This window comes from Arvicola amphibius, chromosome 9 (genome assembly GCF_903992535.2).
Source record: "Arvicola amphibius chromosome 9, mArvAmp1.2, whole genome shotgun sequence".
NCBI classification, from domain to species: Eukaryota; Metazoa; Chordata; class Mammalia; order Rodentia; family Cricetidae; genus Arvicola; species Arvicola amphibius.
Window position 1 is genome coordinate 92,862,528 of NC_052055.2, and position 21,246 is coordinate 92,883,773.

General features: G+C 43.2%; 1 protein-coding gene across 1 annotated transcript in view; it reads right to left on the reverse strand.

Annotated features, from left to right (window-relative positions):
• Positions 1–2,453: 2,453 nt before the first annotated feature.
• The window catches only part of Mgat4a (alpha-1,3-mannosyl-glycoprotein 4-beta-N-acetylglucosaminyltransferase A), a 91,409-nt gene continuing 72,616 nt past the window's right edge, over positions 2,454–21,246 (reverse strand). Inside the window, exons 7-16 of the mRNA XM_038342655.1 lie at positions 19,961–20,074; positions 19,117–19,192; positions 12,686–12,800; positions 11,277–11,407; positions 10,416–10,523; positions 10,125–10,318; positions 9,592–9,670; positions 8,547–8,613; positions 4,330–4,442; positions 2,454–4,212 (exon numbers count right to left, since the gene is read on the reverse strand). Of these exons, the coding sequence (XP_038198583.1) occupies positions 4,186–4,212; positions 4,330–4,442; positions 8,547–8,613; positions 9,592–9,670; positions 10,125–10,318; positions 10,416–10,523; positions 11,277–11,407; positions 12,686–12,800; positions 19,117–19,192; positions 19,961–20,074 (1,024 nt within the window). The 3' untranslated portion in view covers positions 2,454–4,185. The remainder of the gene's footprint in view (positions 4,213–4,329; positions 4,443–8,546; positions 8,614–9,591; positions 9,671–10,124; positions 10,319–10,415; positions 10,524–11,276; positions 11,408–12,685; positions 12,801–19,116; positions 19,193–19,960; positions 20,075–21,246) is intronic.

Consider the following 21,246-nt stretch of genomic DNA (forward strand, 5'->3'; position numbering starts at 1 on the left):
ACTGTAAAAACTTAAAGCTGTTTGACATTTTTTTGTTTGTGTAACTGAACTGTGTGGCTCTCGAGTGTGTCCTCTGTAGATGACAGTGCCATGCTGCAGTGTAAGAAGGGCGGACACGCCTGTGAGTCAACATCTTCAATCTGATGTAAAATACCGCGGTTCATCATTCTTTCAAGTACATCCGCAGGCCCTTAAATCGGTGTAATCTAGCCTCATTGACCCCACACCTACAGTCTCATCCTAGCAGCTTTTTTACAGAACACAGATGATACAAAACTCTACCTTGTAGTGGAGATGGCAGAGAGCATTCTAGCTGAGACCCAAGAATGAGACTTGCTAGGAATGAGTTTATTCTGGATGTCGATCAAAACAAAAATGTCAACAAGCTGGGCATGGTGACTCACATCGGCACTGGAGAGGCAGCACTGGGAGGAGAGAAGTTCAAGATCACCCTGGGGTGCAAGGTGAGACCCTGTCCTTAAATAAAAAGAAGCAGTTCAGGCAGTGGTGGTGCACACCTTTAAACCCAGTACTCAGGAAGCAGAGGCAGGTGGATCTCTGAGTTCAAGGCCAGCCTGATCCATAAGAGCTAGTTGCAGGACAGGCTCCAAAGCTATAGAGAAACCCTTGTCTCGAAAAAACAAAAATAAAAATAAATAAAAAGTAACCTGAAAGCAATCAAATATGAAGGCGTCTCAGAACTGTCTTAAATTCTTTTTCTGTTGCTTGTCACAAACCCCACATCTGGCCACTGACAGAACCATCCACCGCTCCGCAGCTCAGAAGTCTGGCTTACCCAAGCTGTCTGTGTAGCGCCCCCCTTGAAAGCTGCGGTGAAGGCGCTGGCCTTCTGCCTGACGACGTCCATCTCCAAGCCTGGGGTGCATGTGGGGGTGAAGCTGTCCTGGGGCACGAGAACTGCAGCTCCAACTTCCTCAGCCGGTCATTAAGGCAGGCCACCTGCAGACACTTAGGCCAGCAATGGCATTTCAGAGTTCTGTTGCTGCTTTTGTCTCTCCTCCCTACCAGCCTGACATGGCTCACAAGATTGCACTGGTCACCCACAAATAGTCTCCCTCCAGCTAAGCAACAAGACATGACCCTGGATCATGGTCACAGTTCTCACTACACTGAGAAGGGGAGGACGTCACAGGAGGGTGCATTCTTAGAATCCTGCATACCACGATACACACTATTAACTGGGATAACCTGAACATACTCCTTCCACACAGCCAAGCTTTTCACTGAGGGATAGTACTGTTGAGAACTTTGTCATTATGAAAGACTAAAACAGAGCTCTAGTCTACTGCTTTCCTGACAGCTTTTTGAAACAAGCATACCTGATCTTTTACATGAAACCACAGAGAACCTTTCTTCAAACACACCCTAATGGATGCACACACATGTACACATCTAGCCTACCCATCCTGCATTCACTCTTTCTCACACTTTTTAACCAAACATACCTCTTGAGAGCACGGATACAATGCATGCTGGGAAGAATGCTGACAGTCGCATACAGCCAGGCCATCTTGGCCTTCTCACCAAAATACACACTTGGACCTGCACTATGATGATACGGGTCTGCTGTCAATCACAGCAGCAGGATGCATCACTCCTTCTAGAATGTTCGTATCTACACTTGACACTCCCACAGTGATGACAATGTCCCATATTTCTCAGATCCAATATGGAAGCTGCTGGTCACATGTGTCCACCAAGCTTGTGGGCACAGAACTCGACTTTCCATTTTAACAGCTGCCGTGTGGCCTGTGGCTTCTGTAGAGGCCAGGGCTACTCTGGAGTCTTGCTTACATGAAATACACACCAGATGCCAATCACGGCCTATTCTGTAGAGAGAAATTGTATTGCATTTGGCACTTTTTCCATTCACTGTTCAGAGGAAAGTGGGTTGGTGGCCTCCGAGGTGTAATGTGTACACCTTGCAGTGCTAGGCGCTCTGGCTTCCCCTCCTGAGCTTCCCTCTCACCAGCCTCCAGGGCTCCCACTATCACTTCTCGCTTGGGGAAAGCACATCAGCTTCGATTGTCTAGGGCTGGCTGTCCTGGGCAGAAAGGAGGGTCCGGAAGCACCTGCTGTGGTGGAAGACAGGAGGAGAGCTGGCTTCCAAGAGCATGGAGTGTGCCAGACAACACACACCACAAACAAAAACTAGACTGTGTGTGTGTGTGTGTGTGTGTGTGTGTGTGTGTGTGTGTGTGTTCATGCATGGCAAGGATGGCAGGCAAACACAGCTAAGAGAAAAATGACTCACCCAGATGCCAATAGAGCCTGCCAAGACGCACGCATGTTCTAGGCACTGGGAACAAGCTCGCAGGGAAAAAGGAGAGAGTCCCTGGATGAAGGAAAAGACTTGGCTATTGGTCCCTAGGTAACAGGAGCCATGAGTGGGGTTTGAGTGCGAGGATGTGCACAAAGACCCCTGCGGTGGCAGGTGTTGCGTTTGTCTCCTACTAGATTATCAAAGCACAGCCTCCCTTAAAGTCACAACCATTGAGAAACCAGAGCCCTAAGGGGACCCCTGCACCCATCTGCATGGTCTCACCATCTGTGACCATGCTGCATTAGTGGTAATTTAGTGTGTGAAGACAGTGCTCAAATTTTAAAATGAAAAGGGGCCTCTATTCAAAGGAATTTGCTTGTGTCTTAGGAAACAGGCTTAGGAAATCAGAGAAGAAAATAAAAAGTTGAAGGATTGAGAGGAAATTTACAAAATCCCAAGAAAAACTTCAGCTGGGCCTTGACATATAGCACAGTAGTTCTTACCTACATGTTCTTAGCCAGAACACGGCATGCAAAATAGCTGCTTAGTGCTGTGTGTCCCATACACTAGGCAACTAAGGAAGCTCCAGGCTGGGGGCCACCAGCTAGGACCTCCCAGAGCTCCAGACCTTTACCACATCTGCTGGGCATCTGCAACCCCTGAATCGCCGGCACAGACTGGCAACAACTGCTTAGCCTTCCTAACTAAAGCACGTCCGCAAACTAGTATACGTGGGACTGCAAGGGCAGGAGGCACAAGCACTCTGTGGACACAGCGTTTACTTCCAAGTTCATGGTACAGCAGAGCCAATCACTCTGTGGAAACACACAAGCGCTACAATGACTTTTCACCAGAGCCCCACAGTACAGTTCCGGTTTGTAAATTGTACCCATTATGATTCACATAACAACATCACCTAGAAAACATGATCTGAACTCCAAACCTAACATGGGTATAAAAGGACCAGTGAGGAAAGGGACGATGTGTCAAACTAGTGATTAAAGACAGATTAGAAAGAAGAGTCTCATCACCCACGCCAGGGGAGACCTGAAAGACTCTGTGTGTGGAGACTTGGACAGGGGCCTCCCACCTGGACACTGGAGATGCAACACTGGATTGCTGTGGCCACACACCATACACAGTACAGGAAAATAACCCTCAAGAGGACACTGGTCTTTTAAAATCTTGGCTTTAAAGAATGACAAATGCCTCTGAAAATATTTTGTTCAGAATTGCTGTGATTATAAAAGTACTTCAAGTTAAGAAACCCATCTGGAACCAGTCTGGAATGGCAGTGCACTGGAAAAAAATGGTATTGAACTGTAATGTTTGCATCTCCAAAGAAAAATATAGAAAGAACTTAAAAAAAGCCAGGGAACTGCTTCTTCAAAAAAAGGTATTGATTCAAAAATTTACTGCACAAAAATATGTACTTCTTAAGTGTTTCTAATAAATTAACTCCATAACATCTTTATGTATATTTATATATTTATATATATATAATCCCTGATCGTCTATAAAAGAGGGTCTATAATAGTAAAATAAATCAACTTCAAAAGTACCCCCTCCACAAAATGTATTTAACATTAGTTTCTCAAATTTTAAGGAATGTAACAATATGTACAACTCTTATGTATTAGTATAATACCAAAATAGCCCCAGTCCCATCAACAGGCTGTCAGAATTGTAAAACGCTTGTGTCAAGTTCAAAGTGGAGGACAGCTTAGTTTCAAATGAATGCAGTTATCCATGGGAAGAGCCCCTGTCTGAGTGGAAATGACAATCATCTTTTCTACAGTAGGCTTCACGAGAGGTAGTGTTCGAGTCCAAACAGAAAAGGACGTGCTAACTATCTTTAATCAACAGAGTCACAGGAAAGGATGTGTTGCTTTCTTAGAAGATCAATTGGCGACTTTTTTAATATGAATCTGAAACAAAATAATGAAAGATTTGATAAAGCAGTTAATTCGCAATTCCCAGAAGGCTTCAGAATGCAATAAAAAATGCAGCAGCTAAGTGGCTTCATAGACTGCATATATTCTTACCTCGTTAAGAATGGCCCAGACAGCAGAATTGTGAATAACTGAAAGTCGAAAGGCTGAAATAGGATTTAGACTAGGGTCCACAATTCCCTCTGCAACACCATACTCAAATTTTCCTTCAAAACAGAAATTGTTAAAGATTTATTGGAGAGTCGGACATGAGCATAAAGCACCATCAAAGGCAAAATATTTCTAGACATCTTTAGACAGGAAATAAACGAGTTAAACCATTGGTCTGCTTTTATTCAGCTTTCAAAGTCCCATGAGCTGATGTACTCTTGAAGACCTTAGAGGCGACCTATTTTAAAGCCCACTATAAACAAATAAGCATGGTGAAGACGTATGTTTTTACATGGACAGTATATAACCTGCAGGACGTCAGCAAGTTGACACTCTACTCAAACCTTCCCTGACCAAATCCATTGTGTAACAGCAATCAGTTGCTGCCCCGAAGGTCAAGTTGGTCATAAAGAGCTTCACCATTTCAGGTATTCAGGGGCTGGGCTAGGGCAGGGGCTCTGTCCGTGTATATCTTCCCAAGACTCCACTGAGAAGAAATGTCGACGTGTTGCCTGCTCTATACAATTCCCATACACAACTCCATTGAAATGAGAGGCTATTCATCTGATATGTTGTTACTATCCAGAATATATACAGAAAACAATAAAAAATCACCATAAACCAAATAATCCAATTAATGGCAAGTAAGTTAAATGGAGTAATTGTTCAACAATTGACCAATAAGTACATAAAAAATGTTCAACCCAATATTCCTTAGCCACCAGGAAAACATAGAACTACAGTAAGGAGACCGAGAGAGGACTCAGTGGTTAAGAACACTTTTTGCTCTGGCAGAGTACTTGGGCTCAATTTCCAGTACTCACAGGGTGGCTCATAAACATCCATAATTCCAATCCCAAAGGATCCAATGCCCTCTTCTGAGTTCCACGGGCACCATGTACGCACATGGTGCATATACGTATATGAAAGAAAACATTCATATACATACAAAAAATACATACAAAAGGAAACAATTAAATCTTTAAAGGAGTTGCCGGATGATGGTGGCACACACCTTTAATCCCAGAACTCAGGAAGCAGAGGCAGGTAGAGCTCTGAATTTGAGGCCAGCCTGGTCTACAGAGCAAGTTACAGGACAGCCAGGGCTATCCTGTCTCAAAACACAAAAACAAAACAAAACAAAAAAACAACAAAAAAATCTTTTAAAGAAAAATTTTGAACAATACTGAAAGTTCATCTTACCCCAGTCAAAAAGGCTATCATCAAGAAAACAATTCTGCACAGGGTGCTGGGGAGAAGGGAGTCCTAAATATTGGTAAGTAATATAAGTAGGTGCAACTACATAAGCAGAATTATCTGGATAAGAGAAGAATTACTATATAAGCCTCCTGGACACATACTCAAAGGAATCTAAATATACAACAGAGAAGCCCAAAGATAAATATTGTATTCTTCTTTTATATACAGGATCTATATTTAAAATAAGACACAAATATAGAAAGGACTCTATTTGGGAAGAGCACTGGGACCAGTGGAAGGCAGAAAGAGACAGTAATGGAGTCAATAAAGTTAAAAGACATTAGTCACATGTCTGAATATATCATAACAACACCCGTTATTTGGGCCAGTGACACCCCATTCAGAGGGCACTTGTTACTAAGCCTAATAAACCGAGTTCAAGCCCTGAAACTCACAGGATGGAGAGAGCTGACTTCCGCAAGATTTCCTGTGACCTCCACAAACACTGGCTTCAGTGCATGTGTGCACATACACAAACATAAATATGTGTAATGAAAAACGAGACTCATCTTCTACAAAGAACAGGCCCTCTACAGAAAGAAGCAAGACGTTTCACAGATGGCAATGTGTCCCATGTCTATCGTCTCTCGCTGTAAGGATAATGTCTTTAAAAATAAAAAATGATGTAAGGAAAATGACAGAAACGAAAGAAGGAAGGAAGAAAGGGAGGGAGGGAGGAAGGGAAGGAAGGAAGGAAGGAAGGAAGGAAGGAAGGAAGGAAGGAAGGAAGGAAGGAAGGAAAAAGGCAAAGTCCTCTAAGCCAGAGGGTAGCAAACTTTTCAAGGGTGGGCATTCTTTGTGGGTCATAAGGACAAGTGAGGATGCTAAATAGAGAAGATCTGCCTCATTTTTATGGATGAAATTCAATAAGCATAAATTAGTGTATGTGTTCTGGATTATGGACATGCTAAGGGGCTGAATGCAATTCCTTATTCTTGGGCAGCATTCCACTTAAACAAGTTCAGAGTTAGTTTTTCCCACCCCATAGGAACTCACTGCAAATGTCTGTCATGGCTGACCTATTGGGTGATAGATTATTTTCTGGCCTTCATCCTCGAAACATCCCTTAGACAGCCCAGATCACACCAAGCACCATTATCAAGCCACAAACATGTCATGTTTGTACCTGTGTTTGTATGGGTGTGCAAACCACAGTATGTGATGAGGACAAGTTTTAGAAGCTGGTTCTCTCCTTCTACCGTGTGGGTCCAGAGGATTGAACATAAGTCATCAGGCTTGGCGGCAAGTGCCCTTCCCTTACCAACTGAGCTACATCACAGGACAACACACATATGATTTCAGTAGGGCATACTCATCAGCTGGAGGTTATTTACATATTTATTCTACTAAGCTTTTTGCCTTGATATTCACTTTCTACCATATTATTACACAGTAGATGAATCACTTCCAGTTAGAGGAAGAAGCCTCTCATACAGCTAATTTGATTCTGAAATAAAGCAATTCTTTATTTGCATTAAAGCATCTCCAAATCTCTGCTCCCACTGTACTTCTGGCTAGGAAGGAGTATCCCCTCTCCCTCTCTGTACATGTCTTTTCAAGAAGCTGATTATACTATTTGCTGCTTATTTTCCTAAAGAAATGAGGTTAGGTATCATATTAGCTTAAAAGATTTCCGAGTTTCCCCAGTCGACCATCAGCAATAACTATGCCTATAACACCTACTACTACAGTCCAGAGTCAACTACGAAACTTCCCTGAAATAACTTTTTCTTTTCTCCTTTTCCCCTCCTTTCTTTCTTCCTTCTTCTCTTCCTTTCCCTCAGAGTTCAAGTCAGTAAGTATTAGATGAAATAGGTAAGTATTAGACGATAGGAGGGGAAACCAGAGGAGGAATGTGCCCGAGTAGCTGCTAGCTGACATACAGCTAGAACTGAGGAGAGCAAGCTGAGCATGCCAAAGGCATTCCTGTCCATCATGTAAACCTTCTGAGCAAATGCTCCATATCCGTAACTGAGCACACTCAAGACTGTACTCCTAAACTGTGCATGCTCAGGAATGGCCTAATCTGCACCAGGGTATGTGCCAGCGCACTAAATAAAATTCCATACTTCCTTTGCTAAAGGAGAGCACCGCTTTGGAAAGCCCATGACTACCTTGCCTGCTGACATGTCATAACGCTGTCTCCATTCTCTTCTGTCTTGGCTTTGCACTCATCAAGATGTGAACCCAATGTATCTGGTCACAATTAAAATCCTGGACTACATACACCGGAAGGGACGTCAGAGGTCCCTGGTCACGGCCCGATTCCTTCCACACACTGGTCTGTGGTCCTTTCCCAAATTCTGTTTCTCTACCAACGGCTCTTTCTTCTGCTCTTTAACCCACTGAAATAAATCTAGCATCTCTTTCCTATGACCATAGCACTCTTCAGACCCATCCCAAACCACACCCAGCAAGGGTCTAATGATTGCCTGTAGGCTAGCTGCTCCTTTCAGCCATGCTTTGGAATTAAGTAGCAACAAGTCTGATAAAATTCAGTTCTGGCTGTGGACAGGCTATTTTCTTGATTTTCCCAATTAGACACCTAGCTGAACCCTGATTCTATCTACTCTCCCTAACATCCTCCAAGGCTTTCCCAGCTGCTGCTGTCAGCCAGCCAGCATCACAGACAGAGGGCGCACCCTGAAGGGAGGACAGAAAGATGCAGGGAAGGTGGACTCGCTGTCACTGAGATACAGCACCCCACAGGTGACAGAGAAAGCCGACAAGCCAGGGAACCCACCCGGGATTGGAAACTGTCAGGTCAACGGAGTGAAAGGAACCATCTGAGCACACTGGTGACGTCTTGTAACTGCCAAGCAGCTTAATGTCAGAAAAGAATTTGAAATGACTTTAGGAGTCAGTCCAGGAATAAGGGGCGTGTTACCAGGAGACATTACCTATTCTGAAATAGCCATCTTCTAATCGTTTATCTTTGGTTTCTTTGCTGATTTCCAAATTGTCGCTCTAAAATAAAATAAAAGCAGCAATTATGGGTAACTAGGCCCGTTTAAAACAAATTTAACTTTGCATATAAAAGTTGCTTTGTGGCAGAGTTATGAAAGAAAATGGCATCTCAGTTGAGAATTCTGAAAATTTGTTAGTAAAACTTTAACCACTCTCCCAGCCTGCAAGCATCGCAATGGTTGGAAAATGAAGACAGCACGTTAACCTGAATAAAATCTAGGCATTTCTCATAGACCAGTGAATTAACCATGCCCCATGAGGCACTCAGATATTCAGTTGGCATCAAGGAGCTCAAAATATACAAAGTAAACAACTGTGGTAAAATATGGACCCTTTTCCTAATACAAACAACTGTATTATTTTTCCAGTAGAAAGCAAAATAAGAGTATTGATGAAACAAACAGGTGCATTAATACCAGGCATTCAACATCTTTAAAAAAAAAAAAAAAAACCTAGTAATACCACCCACCATTGAAGTCCTACATCTCACGAGAATTTTTGTTGACCTCATAAATAAGAACAACCTCTATGTATCCATTGTGACAACTGGCTTTGTCAGCTTGACACAACTAGAGATCAGCGGGAAGAAAGCCTCAGTGCGGGGCTGTCTACGTTGGTCTGGCCTGTGAGCATATCTAGAGGAAGTTATCTTAATTGATTTAGGAAGACCCAGCCCACTGGGGGCAGAACCATTCCCTAGGCAGAGGTTCCTGAACCACGTAAGAGAGGAGAAACTGAGCTGAGCACAAACAAACATACATGAGAGCATGCATGCACTCACTTCTCTTTGCTCTTGACTGTGGATTTGATGTAACTTGATATTTAAAATTCCTGCCTGACTTCCCCACAATGACGACCTATAATCTGGAATTGTAAGCTAAAATTAGCCTCTCTCTTCCCTAAATTGCTTTCTGTCAGGGCATTTTTAGCACAGTAACAAAAATGAAACTAGAACATCAGGAGTAGCAGCAGCCATACCTTAAGAGGCAGAACCTCTACGGTTGTGTTGAGCAGGATGTCTCCTGGGTGTTCTTGATTGCCACTATGGAACAAATAACTGGAAACACACACCAAAGAATGGAAACACGAGTTAGATGTCGGTGTACAAGACTCAAGAACACATCCTCACCCCAGAGTGAGCTTTTAGATGGCACAGGATAACCTCACCAGAACCTGCAACCACCTAGCTGACTCAAAAGTGCTGTGGGAACCTTAAGACTGAAGGACGTAGCCCCAAGCAGTGTTATCCCTGCCGGAAGCCCCCATGCTTGCTGCTTAACATTCAATAAACACAACGTGACCACAGCCTGACCTGTTTGCAACATTTTCCACACAAATACAATACTTTATTACAGTGCAGCATACTCAGCTGTATGAAGTTAATTTATAACCAAAACTTTCGTAACTTGCCACCCCTTCCCAGCCTACTGTGTACCAAGCACACACAACGAAGCACATTCCAAGCAGAAGGTCTGGATTCTAAGACAAAACAGAATTCCACTGTCACTGACCTTTCTACATTGACTGGTTTGTCGAATTTAAACAAGATGTAGTCTCCAGCTGTGGGGGTGATGGCCCAGAAGAAGTCCTCGCCCATGTAGGTCTTCTCCAGTGTATGTCCTTGGTACACCTTCATGGAAGTGGAGACCTCTGCGGGTGGGTTCACATGGATCTTGAGAAGCAATGGCTTCATGTAATCTTTATCCTAGGAGGACATGTGTGTGTCGTTATGTAACACATAGCTCATCTGCATACTAAATAGCAACCTGTACAGCTAGGAAAGGCTATGTCAAATCACCAACCGTGAGTTTCTGAATTTTCCCGGACAGCGAGGAATGCAGACCCACGTGCTGGAAGAGGGACGGTCGGAAGCGGATTCGTAGATTTGCCTTCTGTCTGTCACAATGTTTCTAGACATTTAAAAGAATCTGGTTTTATTATTCAATAATAAAGTGTAAGCCAGCCACTGAAGAGTCCTGTGAGCTGGCAAATAGCATCACTGCTATTTAACACGTTCAGGTGTACTGGGGTCTGATACTGTCTCAAAAGAATTTAATGGGGAAAAAAATAAAAGACAATAGAACAGAAAGAAAACAACACACCCTTCACAAGTCGGTCTGCTGTCTATCAATAGCCAAGGCTAACAGGCTAGCAAGCCTCAAGACCCCACCAGTGTTTCTCAGCCATACACAGAGGAGTCAATGCTTAGAAACAGGGAGGTTGAGGGATTTTCTATGACTAAAAAGTGCATTATATATGCACACACATACACTGCCATGACTGAAGACTGAAACCTTCATGAATGCTGTTTAAAGCACTCTATCATTGTATCCCCACCACACACACACACACACACACACACACACACACACACCTTTCTAACACTGGAACTTAGAATTGGCTTCAGAATGAAGCCAAGCACATGAAGAACAGAGGAAACAGTTTCCCTGCGTGGCCTTATTTAACTTGTTACCGACATCTACTTCACTCAAAGTTCCTTTCATAAAGGAAACAGAGAAGAAGCTTTCAGGCACTGTGGAACATGCCTGTAATCCAGGTACTCAGGCAGCTGAGGCAGGAGGATCTTCAACCTGGAGCTACACAGTGAGATCCTATCTCAAAAAGAAAATTCTCCCCTGGACAGCATGGGAAGACGGACTCACGGCATCTTTTTCAGGGTTGCAGACTTTCACCCAGAGAATGTGGTCCAGGAGCCAGTCAATGGGCTTCTCCTTATAAAACATAAAGATGAACTCCACAATCAGAGTAAGGTCTGGCGCTTGAAACATTTTTCCTGAAAAGACATTCCCAGTCAGCAGCTGTCACAAAGAACCAATCTTCAAGATGCCTGCAGAAGTGACTTCTATGCAGTAAATAATATATTAAGATTTTCCTCCCTTCATCAGGAACAGTATCACTTTAGCTAAAAGTTCTCTGGACTTGTCACCTGGGTAGGAACACAAGTTGCTGACTCCTACTGTTAACAACAATTTAACACACAATGTTGCTAAAGGGTTCATAATCTGATGTCAGATTATTTTTTCCCTATCTTAGTAAGACCGTTCCAATAAATAAAGGAATTTGAGAGATTTACATTTTAAAAAAGTATGCAGGCCTGGAGACACAGCTCAGGGATAGAGCACTTGCCTAGCAGCATGAGAGGGAAGGAGGGAGGGACCTAAATCAATATACACAAAAAGATGAGGGAACAGACAAAGCAGGAGGAAGAGTGAAGGGGCAGGAGGCGCTGGTGAGGAAAAGGTTAACTACTTTTGTTGCCACTAAGACTTTGATAACTTCTTTTTTTCTGAGTCTTAAAACAAGTTTCGAGTTAAATGACAAGGTCAGAGACCTCACTGTTGGAGGGGTTGGCTTGAACCCAAGGTCTCACTCACACTCGGCAAGATGTCTACCACTAAGCTGCACCCAGGTCCTTGCATTCGTCAGTCAGATTTCACTACACTGCCCAGCCTGGCCTTAGATTTGAGATCCTCCTGCGGCAGACTCTCAAATGCAGGGATAGCAAGTGTTCCAGATGTTCACCATCACGCCTGGCTGGAGAGGTTGTTTTCAAACTCTTCATCCATCAAACTTCAAAAACATTCTTTCTCACTGGCTATTCTTGGGACACTATTCCTTCAAAGGCATTAAAATAAGCACCCCAAATAGTTCATGAAAGAAACAAGTGACCAAAAAGTAATCAGTGAACAAGAGCTGATGTTAGAGTCCCCCTAAGAACCTGGCAGTGCCATGCTTTAGGGATGAACCCCAGTCTCGTAAGCACAAAGGAAATGGAAGTGACAGAGAAGTCATATACGCTTCCCAGCACCCTGGTAGCCACTGTGCAGCTCTCTAGAGGACATGCTACACCCAAGACTCAGCGTCTGCATGAGTCTATGCGCATCTTTTTGCATAAAGAGATTTACCTAAGTTTAATTTTCTCAACACCAATCAATTTCTCTGGGGGAAAAAAAAGTAACTTTTTTTTTTTGGTGGGGGTTAAAAAAAAGGCAACTGGTTTAAGATTCTGAGACCCGGCTGTTTTATAACGTAGATAAATCACTTTTCTTACCAATGAAGCCAAGCTGTGAAAACTCTAGAATCATCCATTCTTCAGAAGAGAGTTGAAGTGCAAAATTTTTTATGGTATTAAAATAATTTTGTTTCACAATAATATCATCTTCAAGCTAGAAAAAAATTGAAAAATCATATTCAATAAGACAAAAAGCAAAAAGAGGATAAATGGGCATTATTATAGAAAAACCCAACATACTCTCACGAAAATCAAGAAAACTGTGGTTAAAGACAATTAAAATATAAAAACGGGTGTTATGAAAACAAGAAATATACTCTGTGGGTCAACTTCCTGAGTCATAGGTCAAAGAGAAGCCAGTGCCTCACTCACCTACCTTCTACCTGGGTACCTGAGAGAACCAACATGAAGACGGGGTATGCATCCATCCATCTGATGCCTTCTGTATTCTATCTGAATCAGACTCCTATGTACACCACACACACACACACACACACTCGCTCTCTCGCTCTCTCTCCTCCCCCCCCCCCGAATATAACCCAGGGCTTAGCTTAAGCTAGGCAAGGACTCGATTCCTGAGCCACATCCCTAGAAAGCCCCTTTATATTTCTGTGTATATGTATGTATCTCCGACTGTGTTTAAGGGCATCACGTGTGTGCAGGAGCCTGTGGAAGTGAGAAGGGGCACTGGATCCCCTGGAACTGGAGAAACAGGTAGTTATGAGACACCATGTGGGGTGTGATACAGTGAGGACAAGATGTGACCAGAGTACCTGACAGCGTTCCTGAAGGTGATCTTCACACTCCAAGTCACTTGCAACACCCCTCCTTTTTTTTTTTTAAGTATTAAAGAAACTTTAAGCACAGATCAGAAACACACTGCCAAGAAGGGCAGTGGACCACAATGAGTGAAGATACTCAAGGACTCCAGTCACTATCTGGGGCAGCCTTTATGGGGTTCAAGAGAAAGAGAAATCTGATTGCTAAAGGGGATAGCAAGAGTAATTCCCCGTTTTGATTGACAGATTAAGGCAAACAGTCATTTCTCTACTGTGAATGTCCTGTCTCAGAATGTGTCTGATTTTAATCATGTACATGCCCAATTATGCACAGGCGATAGTAAAGAGGGGACTCTCCCTACAAGTTTACTTAGGGACACGGTTTTGGCTTACTGCTGCAGATGCACCCCAAACCAGTTCAGGCCAGACCAGCCTTTCCATCTGGAGTATGAATGAACAAAATCTGTTGAAGAAGAGAAGAAATGTACTCCATCGTTCCTAGTGGATGTGTATACAGCTCAAGCAGGTTGGGCTCCTAGGGATGCTAACAGGTTTCTGGGTGCAGCTGTCTCAGGCTGTCAAGTACATTACTACTAGAAGAGGAATGTATGTACAGCCAAACCAAGCAGAGTTCCAGGTCACCGAACGATTCCCCACGCTTGCCTGCATCATTAATGGGATATGCAAAGTGACTTGGGAACACTGAGCAAGGAAATTTTCACAGAAATATGACGCTTGAGTGGAAATCTGAAGGTTCAATGTCGTACTGAGTGAGGGAAATGACTGTGAATGGCATCAGAGCTCTGAGTCACCCATGATAAGAACCTTGGCATAATTTAATGTTGGGCAATATGGTCCTTAGAGACATGGTATAACATTGCCACTCTAAGCTTCATCCCAAGTCCAGGATGGTTGGTATTTCCTTTTTCTCTTTAAGCATAAGCAAGCCCTTGATAATACAACTGACTTCCTTCTACTCTTTTCTTTATAAGTATCTTATTTTTTCCAATGCTGGGAACCGAACACAGGGGCATGCACACTGGCCAGTATTCTCCCACTGGGTTGCCTCCAACCCAGAGACATCCTTAGAAGCTGTGGATATGAAACCCCCATGTTTGCAACCACGAAGCCACAGCCCTAGGAAAGTGTGAAATAAAGTCCTGTGATTCTCCCCCTCCCACCATCCTCAGCTCTGTTTTCCTGGGATTTCCCTAGGTAACCCCTTTTGCTTTACAAACATTTCAAGCTAGCATACTCTGTGGGCTTCTGAAGCTACTGTGTTTCACCTACTAATACTCTGCAGACAGATGACAATGAGCTCCTTGACAGGATTCTCGTGCTGCCCAACTCTGAAGAACAGAATATAAAGCAACTCTATTTCCTGAGGAACAAGCTTTGGGGAAATATACCACTTTTAGAAAAACTCATCAACCTTTGTAGAGCTGAAGATTTAGGTACAGCCCAAATAACCAACAATAAGGTAATGATGTAAGAACAAGATTATTCAAAGAAAAGACTAAAAACACCACCAATTTCCATTTACCAGTATTTAAGGCTTTTGATACTATGTTGGGACAAAAAAAAATGGTCATGAGGCAATGTGTTTGTATGACCTTGCTAGAGATTTCAGACATCAGGAAGACAGTGAATAGCAAACTCCGGGCCCCCTTCACCCACAGAAATATGGCTTTAAAATCAGAGCATTCAATAGCTAAAGCCACTCTTCTGGGCATGGTTCTCCAACTCCTGACTTCTCCATTAGCAGAGAAATTAGTTATGAATCCCTGGAGCTTCTGCCCTTCTGGCATGCATCCTGATAATGTCATATTTGTCTTATTTCAATCAAAGTATGGGCGGAACAGGACAAGGACCCAACAGAGGCCAAGCATAAAGGCCAGAGGCTGCAGTATCATATAAGAGCACTAAGTGATGCCCCAGCTGGACAACACAGGGATGCGCAATATTCCCTCACACACTCTAAGCGTGGGGTTGTGCACACCAGATTAGAAACCAGCAAATCACACTTGGGTTACACCCACAAGTCCAGAAAGAGAGGACCCAAGCAGCAGTGGTTGTGACAACACAGATAAGACCTGCGTAAGTGCCTCCCAGACATATATGAAACCTGCATACAGAAGGAAGTGGGCATGACACACACCCCTCACCACCAGCTGAGGAATCTGCTGAGAGAGGGAGAGTCGCCTCCTTTAATGATGTGAGCCCTGGTAGGTCGACACACACCAGGGCAGGCCCCACTGCCAAGACTAGCTGGGCAGCACAAACTGGACTTGGTGAGTTTGAAACGGAAACTCAGAGGTGGGCGGGTGGAAAAGGTAAGTGAGTGAAGGTAGGGGGCAGTGAGTATGTTCAAAATACAGGGCAAGAAACTAAAAGAATTAACAACAAAATACTGTTTTTAAAAGAGGCTCTGGGAACTACAGAGATGGATCAGTGGTTTAACACACTTGCCACTTTTCCAGAGGAACCAGGTTCAGTTCCCAGAACCCACAAGTTGGCTCACAGCCATCTATGACTGCAGTCCAGGGGGCTCGATGCCTACTTCTGACCTCAACTGTTAACAGCACTTATGCAGTGCATATACATACATGAATGCAAAACACTCATATGCATAAAGAAGGGAATAATTATTTTAATTTACAGGGCTCCAGAAGCTCTGCTGGTACAACAGCAGACCACAAGGGCGGGGTGAGCTGTTGAGGATGGCTGACTTTCAGATACCAAAACCCCAACAGTAACAACAAAGACAACACTGCAGCAAGGCGACTGAAAACAGAGGCGATAGAATGTGTAAGAATGTGTACATGGAATGTGCTAAGAGTGTGTACATGGAATGTGCTAAGAGTTAAATGAGAACAGCAACACAGAGACAGAAACTACGGAGGAGTACAAAATCTGAATGGGAAAACTCACAGCAGACTTGGCCAAGCAGAAGAAAGTGTGAGCAAAGACAAGAGTTTTCCATATGAACGGCTTCAAAGAACAAAAAGGGGAAATAACCATGAAGACAGTCCGAGGAACCGGCAGATACCATAAAGCTAACAGGAAACTTGATCTCTTCCAAATCTGTTATAACCCAAAGCACAGAAGTAATTACACACTTAACTCCACGGACATGCAATGTGAGAAGCAGCAGGGGGGCCTGGGTGTGGCTCGGTTAAGGCAGTGCTCTTCTAGCTCAAAGCCTGAGCTTGAGCCTCAGCACGTCTAGACCAGGTACAGTGGCGCACTCTACTCCTGTAATCCCAGCACAGCAAGTTCAAGGTCAGCCTAGAATGTGAGACGTATAATCTTGTAGAGGCAATTTGTGTCATCAAAGACAAAGTAGGAAAAAGGAACGGATATAAAGTCAGTAATTTATATGGCTTGAAATTTAGACAGACTGCTGTAACTCTAGCATGTTTCAAGTTACTATAATGATAACACAGAGGAAATCAAAATGCATGCATGACTATAAAAAATCAGTGGAAACAAACGCAAGCAAGGATGTTTCTGCAATGATCAGCAAAACTGACAAAACTTTAGTTTGAGTAACACAGGAAAAGAGAGGACTCAAAATTAGACACGAGAGGACATTAAAACTGGTCACAGAAGTACAAGGATTATGCATTAGGAGAGGCTTCTACAGTGTTAGGTGTGTGCTAATGAACTGGATCAACTAGAAGAAATAATGAGTTCCTAGAAAGATGCAACTGAGACTGAGCTGCAGCCAAATACATTTAAGCATGACACTAACAAGTAAGGGGATCAAAGATGAAAACAAAACACAAAACCTTGAAAGGCTGGGCATGTAGCTCGGTTGGCCAAGTGCTTGTCTAGTAAGCATGAAACTCTGGGTTTGATCCCCACCACCTGAAATGGTATGGCAGCACATGGCCAAATGCCAACACTTGGGGTGTGCAGGCAGAGGAATTTAGGTACCAGATCATCCTTGGCTACATGCTAAGCTCAGGGCCAGCCTGGGCTATGTAAGATGCTGTCTGAGACGATTGACACCAACAAACTCTTCCTTAACTTTCTTGCAAAGCAAAGTGGAAAGCCCAGGATCAGAGAACTTCACTAAAGCATTCTGGGTGACATTAAAGATGCAACTGATTTTCCTCAGACTCGCCCTAAAAACTGACACACAGAGAATTCCTTCAAACACAGTCTGTGAGGCCAGCATTCCCGAGATGGAAATCAAAAGCTTTCCCTCTGGGAAACAGGCAGGGATTCCCACTAGTCAGCAAAATTGGGAATCCCAGTTGGAGCCATCAGACGCACAAGAGTCGAAAGCACCCAAAGTTGGAGGAAAAGAAGCTGCATCTCTGCATTTGCCTTCGCACCATGTTGCTTCTTTTGACGCCCACAAAAATGTGTACATGCACTCCCTCCTGAGACACGGCTTCACTGTACAGCCCAGGCTCCCCTGGAACTTATTATAGTCCACGCTGGCCTCAGATCAGAGATCCTCTTTCCTCCTAACACTGGGATGATGAGTTTGTGCCACTGTGCTCAGGTCAGTTTGTAAATCACGATGCTGGTGTCACATCCAAGATGCCACTGCCAACCCCATGTCCTGAAGTTTCCCCATGACATGCGTTATACAAATCCACAAAAAAACCTATTATAAATAATAAATGATTTCAGCAAAGCTGCAGGATAAAAGAAATCAACACATCATCATTTCTACCCACTAACAACAGCCAATACCCCCAACCCAACTGTATTTTAATCTCATTCTGTAGATGGCTAAAAAGGCTAAAACACTCAGGAATATAAGGAAGTAAAAGATTTATCCCAGGTGGACTATCAAAGAAAACAAGGTGTTGCATGCTTGCAGCCCCAGCACTCAAAGGCAGAAGCAGGAAAAGCCCAAGTTTGAGGCCGACTTGCTGTGCAATCAGAACTACCCTGAGTCTAAGCCCCAACACCCACGACAAAAAGCCAGTAGTGGCAGTGAGCAGCACTGAGCAGGCAGCCAAGACTAACTCTGGGGCTTGCTAGTCAGCCAGTTTAGCTTTAGTGCTAAGTTCCAGGTTCAGTGAGAGACTCGACCTCAAAAAAAAAAGGTAAAAAAAAAAAAGGTAAAGATTACCTGAGGAAGAGCCCCAGCATTGACCTCTAGCCCCCATGAGTAAACACACACATGCACCCTACACATGTACCACATACACATACACATTCACACATACAAGAAACTTCCAGAATGAACAGATGCTTTCTAATCTACCTTCCCAACTTTCAGACCCACGTGAAAATTCTGACATAGACCCCTGAACCCAAACTTTGTTAAACTATATGTAGTATGTGTTCATAGAATGTGGTCATCTTTACAAAATAAATATGAAACAAAATCTATTCTGACTTTTACACTTCAAATCTTTTATAAGCTAAGTGTATTTCTTTTTCTGTTTTAATAAATCTATTGAAGAAGAAGAAGAAGAGGAAGAGGAGGAGGATGAGTCAAAACCACCAAATAAAAAGACTGAGGAAGGTCTGTGCTGTCTCTTAAACACTTAACTCGTGAGAACGATGTGCTGTGAAGCCACACGCCTTTAATCCAGCACCAAGGAAGCAGAGGCTTCTCTGAGTTCAAGACCAATCTGGTCTACATAATAAATTCCAGGCCCAATCTCAAACAACACAAAAGAAACAACAGCAAAAATACGTGTAAAAAAGCCCGGATCTTACCTGAATGTAATAGATGCCCTTCTCCTGAGCATACATCATTAGAAAGCAATAATCCAGGTTTTGCTTGGTTCTCCATCTGAAACGAACAGTTTCAGAGTAGGTGAGGAATCAGACTCAAAGTTAGCAAACTCAGACTATGCATGAACTACATGTCTACTGTCACACACAAACCCCACATACCCCAGAGACAGTCAAAGGGTGGCTTCCTCCAATGAAGCCTTGCTCACCATGTACTCCTAAGACAAGACTAACTCTCCAGCTACCCTGTGCACAGAAGGCTCTCCAGTGAAGATAATTTGGGCATCACTGTAGATAGTACATTCCCTTCTAGAGACAGTTCAGCATAAAGGATGCTAAAATACTCACCACCACATTGCTGGACACGGAACTCATGGCTCCATGCACGCTTGGCTAATGCTCTACTTTTGAGCTACAATCCAGCATTTTCCAGACTGCTTTATCCACAAACCTTTGCTTTAGTAATATCTTACTGTCTCCTTGAATTAGTGCTTGGCGAAGTCTACTTTAGGAAATAGATATGAGGCTATGTCTAGAGTTGTGAAGTGAATATGGCCAGAGATAGATAAAGCATATTAAATGCAAACAAACTAATACTATGTATTAATGTCTGTAAAACACACTTAGGTCTACAGTAATAATCTTTTTGGTGAATTCCTAGTGGCTAACAGAAACACACTAATTAATGCTGAGCACAATGAACAGTCACCCCAAGCTCAGTTCAGCTAAGCAAAGGGCTTAGAATCTCTGTCCCGCTGAACAAGATGGCCTAGGATCTCTTGCCATGAGTGCCTGACATCTTCTAAGCAAGAAAGCGCCTGCTCACCTTACTCTTTCCTTGGAGTCTCCAAACGTCTCCTTCAGGTTTGTCAAGTCAGGGTAATAGCTCTCAGGAGGGGAGATTATTTCCAGCAGGCCAGAACTAATTTCTTTAGAAAATCTACCAAGAGAAAGGTTAGCTGTATTATTTTAGCTCTGTGGGATTTCATTTGTCTTAATGCTCAACTTATTGCATTTAACATAAAACGCATGGCTAAGCAGGAGAGCAGAGTATGAGGAGACGAATATAGTGTGCTAAATGTAGTCAGCTCGCCACTGAGCAGAAAATACAAATTTCTCTGCTGATACAAGTTTTGAGTTTCCTCTTTTTTTTTTTCAGCCGTGCTTTTTAAAGACAGCAAAATGTCAGAGGAGAAACAGTGAACTTAGCAGAGTGATCCTGCCATCTTTTAAGTGATTCGTTTTTAAATCTAAACACATCAAGGTCCAACAGAAAGAGGGGGACCGAAGAAAAAAGCAAACAAACGAATCTGCATGCTGACCCAAAATATATTACTCATGAAAAAAAATCAAAGTTCTTCCATTTTTCTGGGTTAGTAAGATGGTTCAGTCATAAAGGTGTTTGCCCCCCAAGCCTGAAGGGCTGGGTTCAATCCCTGGGACCCACACAGTAGGAGAGACAACTGCAAAGGTTCCTCTGACTACAGCATGTGTATGCATATACACACAAATCAACAAATGTGACTGTTTTCAAATTGAAAGACAAAGTTCTTCAATATTCAGGAAGCTTTACCTGTAGGCTTCAGATATATCATTCCAAACCAGGGCTTTTTAACTGATAGCAACTTGATCCGTCCTGGGAACATTCAATGGGGCCTGGAGGTATTTTCATCATCACTAGTGGCGATTCTCTGACATCTACTGGACAGAGCTAAGGATCCTGCTATACATTCTTCAACCAAGACCCACCTTGCCTATCAGCGGTGCTGGACTGAGAAGCCCTTTCTGAGGCTCTTTAGTCAGTTTTCACTAATTGTGGTTCCTTTCTCATTCACCTCCTTGTCTCATAGTTGCAAATCTTCACCCAGTACTCTATAAGGTCGGCCTCTGTGCAAAAGCCAGGGGTATGTATTGCACTCATTTTCTAGACTTGGTTTCCCTGCATATTAAAGGAGCCCGTAGAACTGCCGCAGAGGTTGATGGGAAGGCCAATCAGTCATTATTCCCTGCTTCTTTAAAGGAATTGTCTATACCAGCTTATTTCTACAGACTGCCTAGAATGTAGCATGAGAATTTGTTTTGTTTTGTTTGTTTGTTTGTTTTTTTGAGACA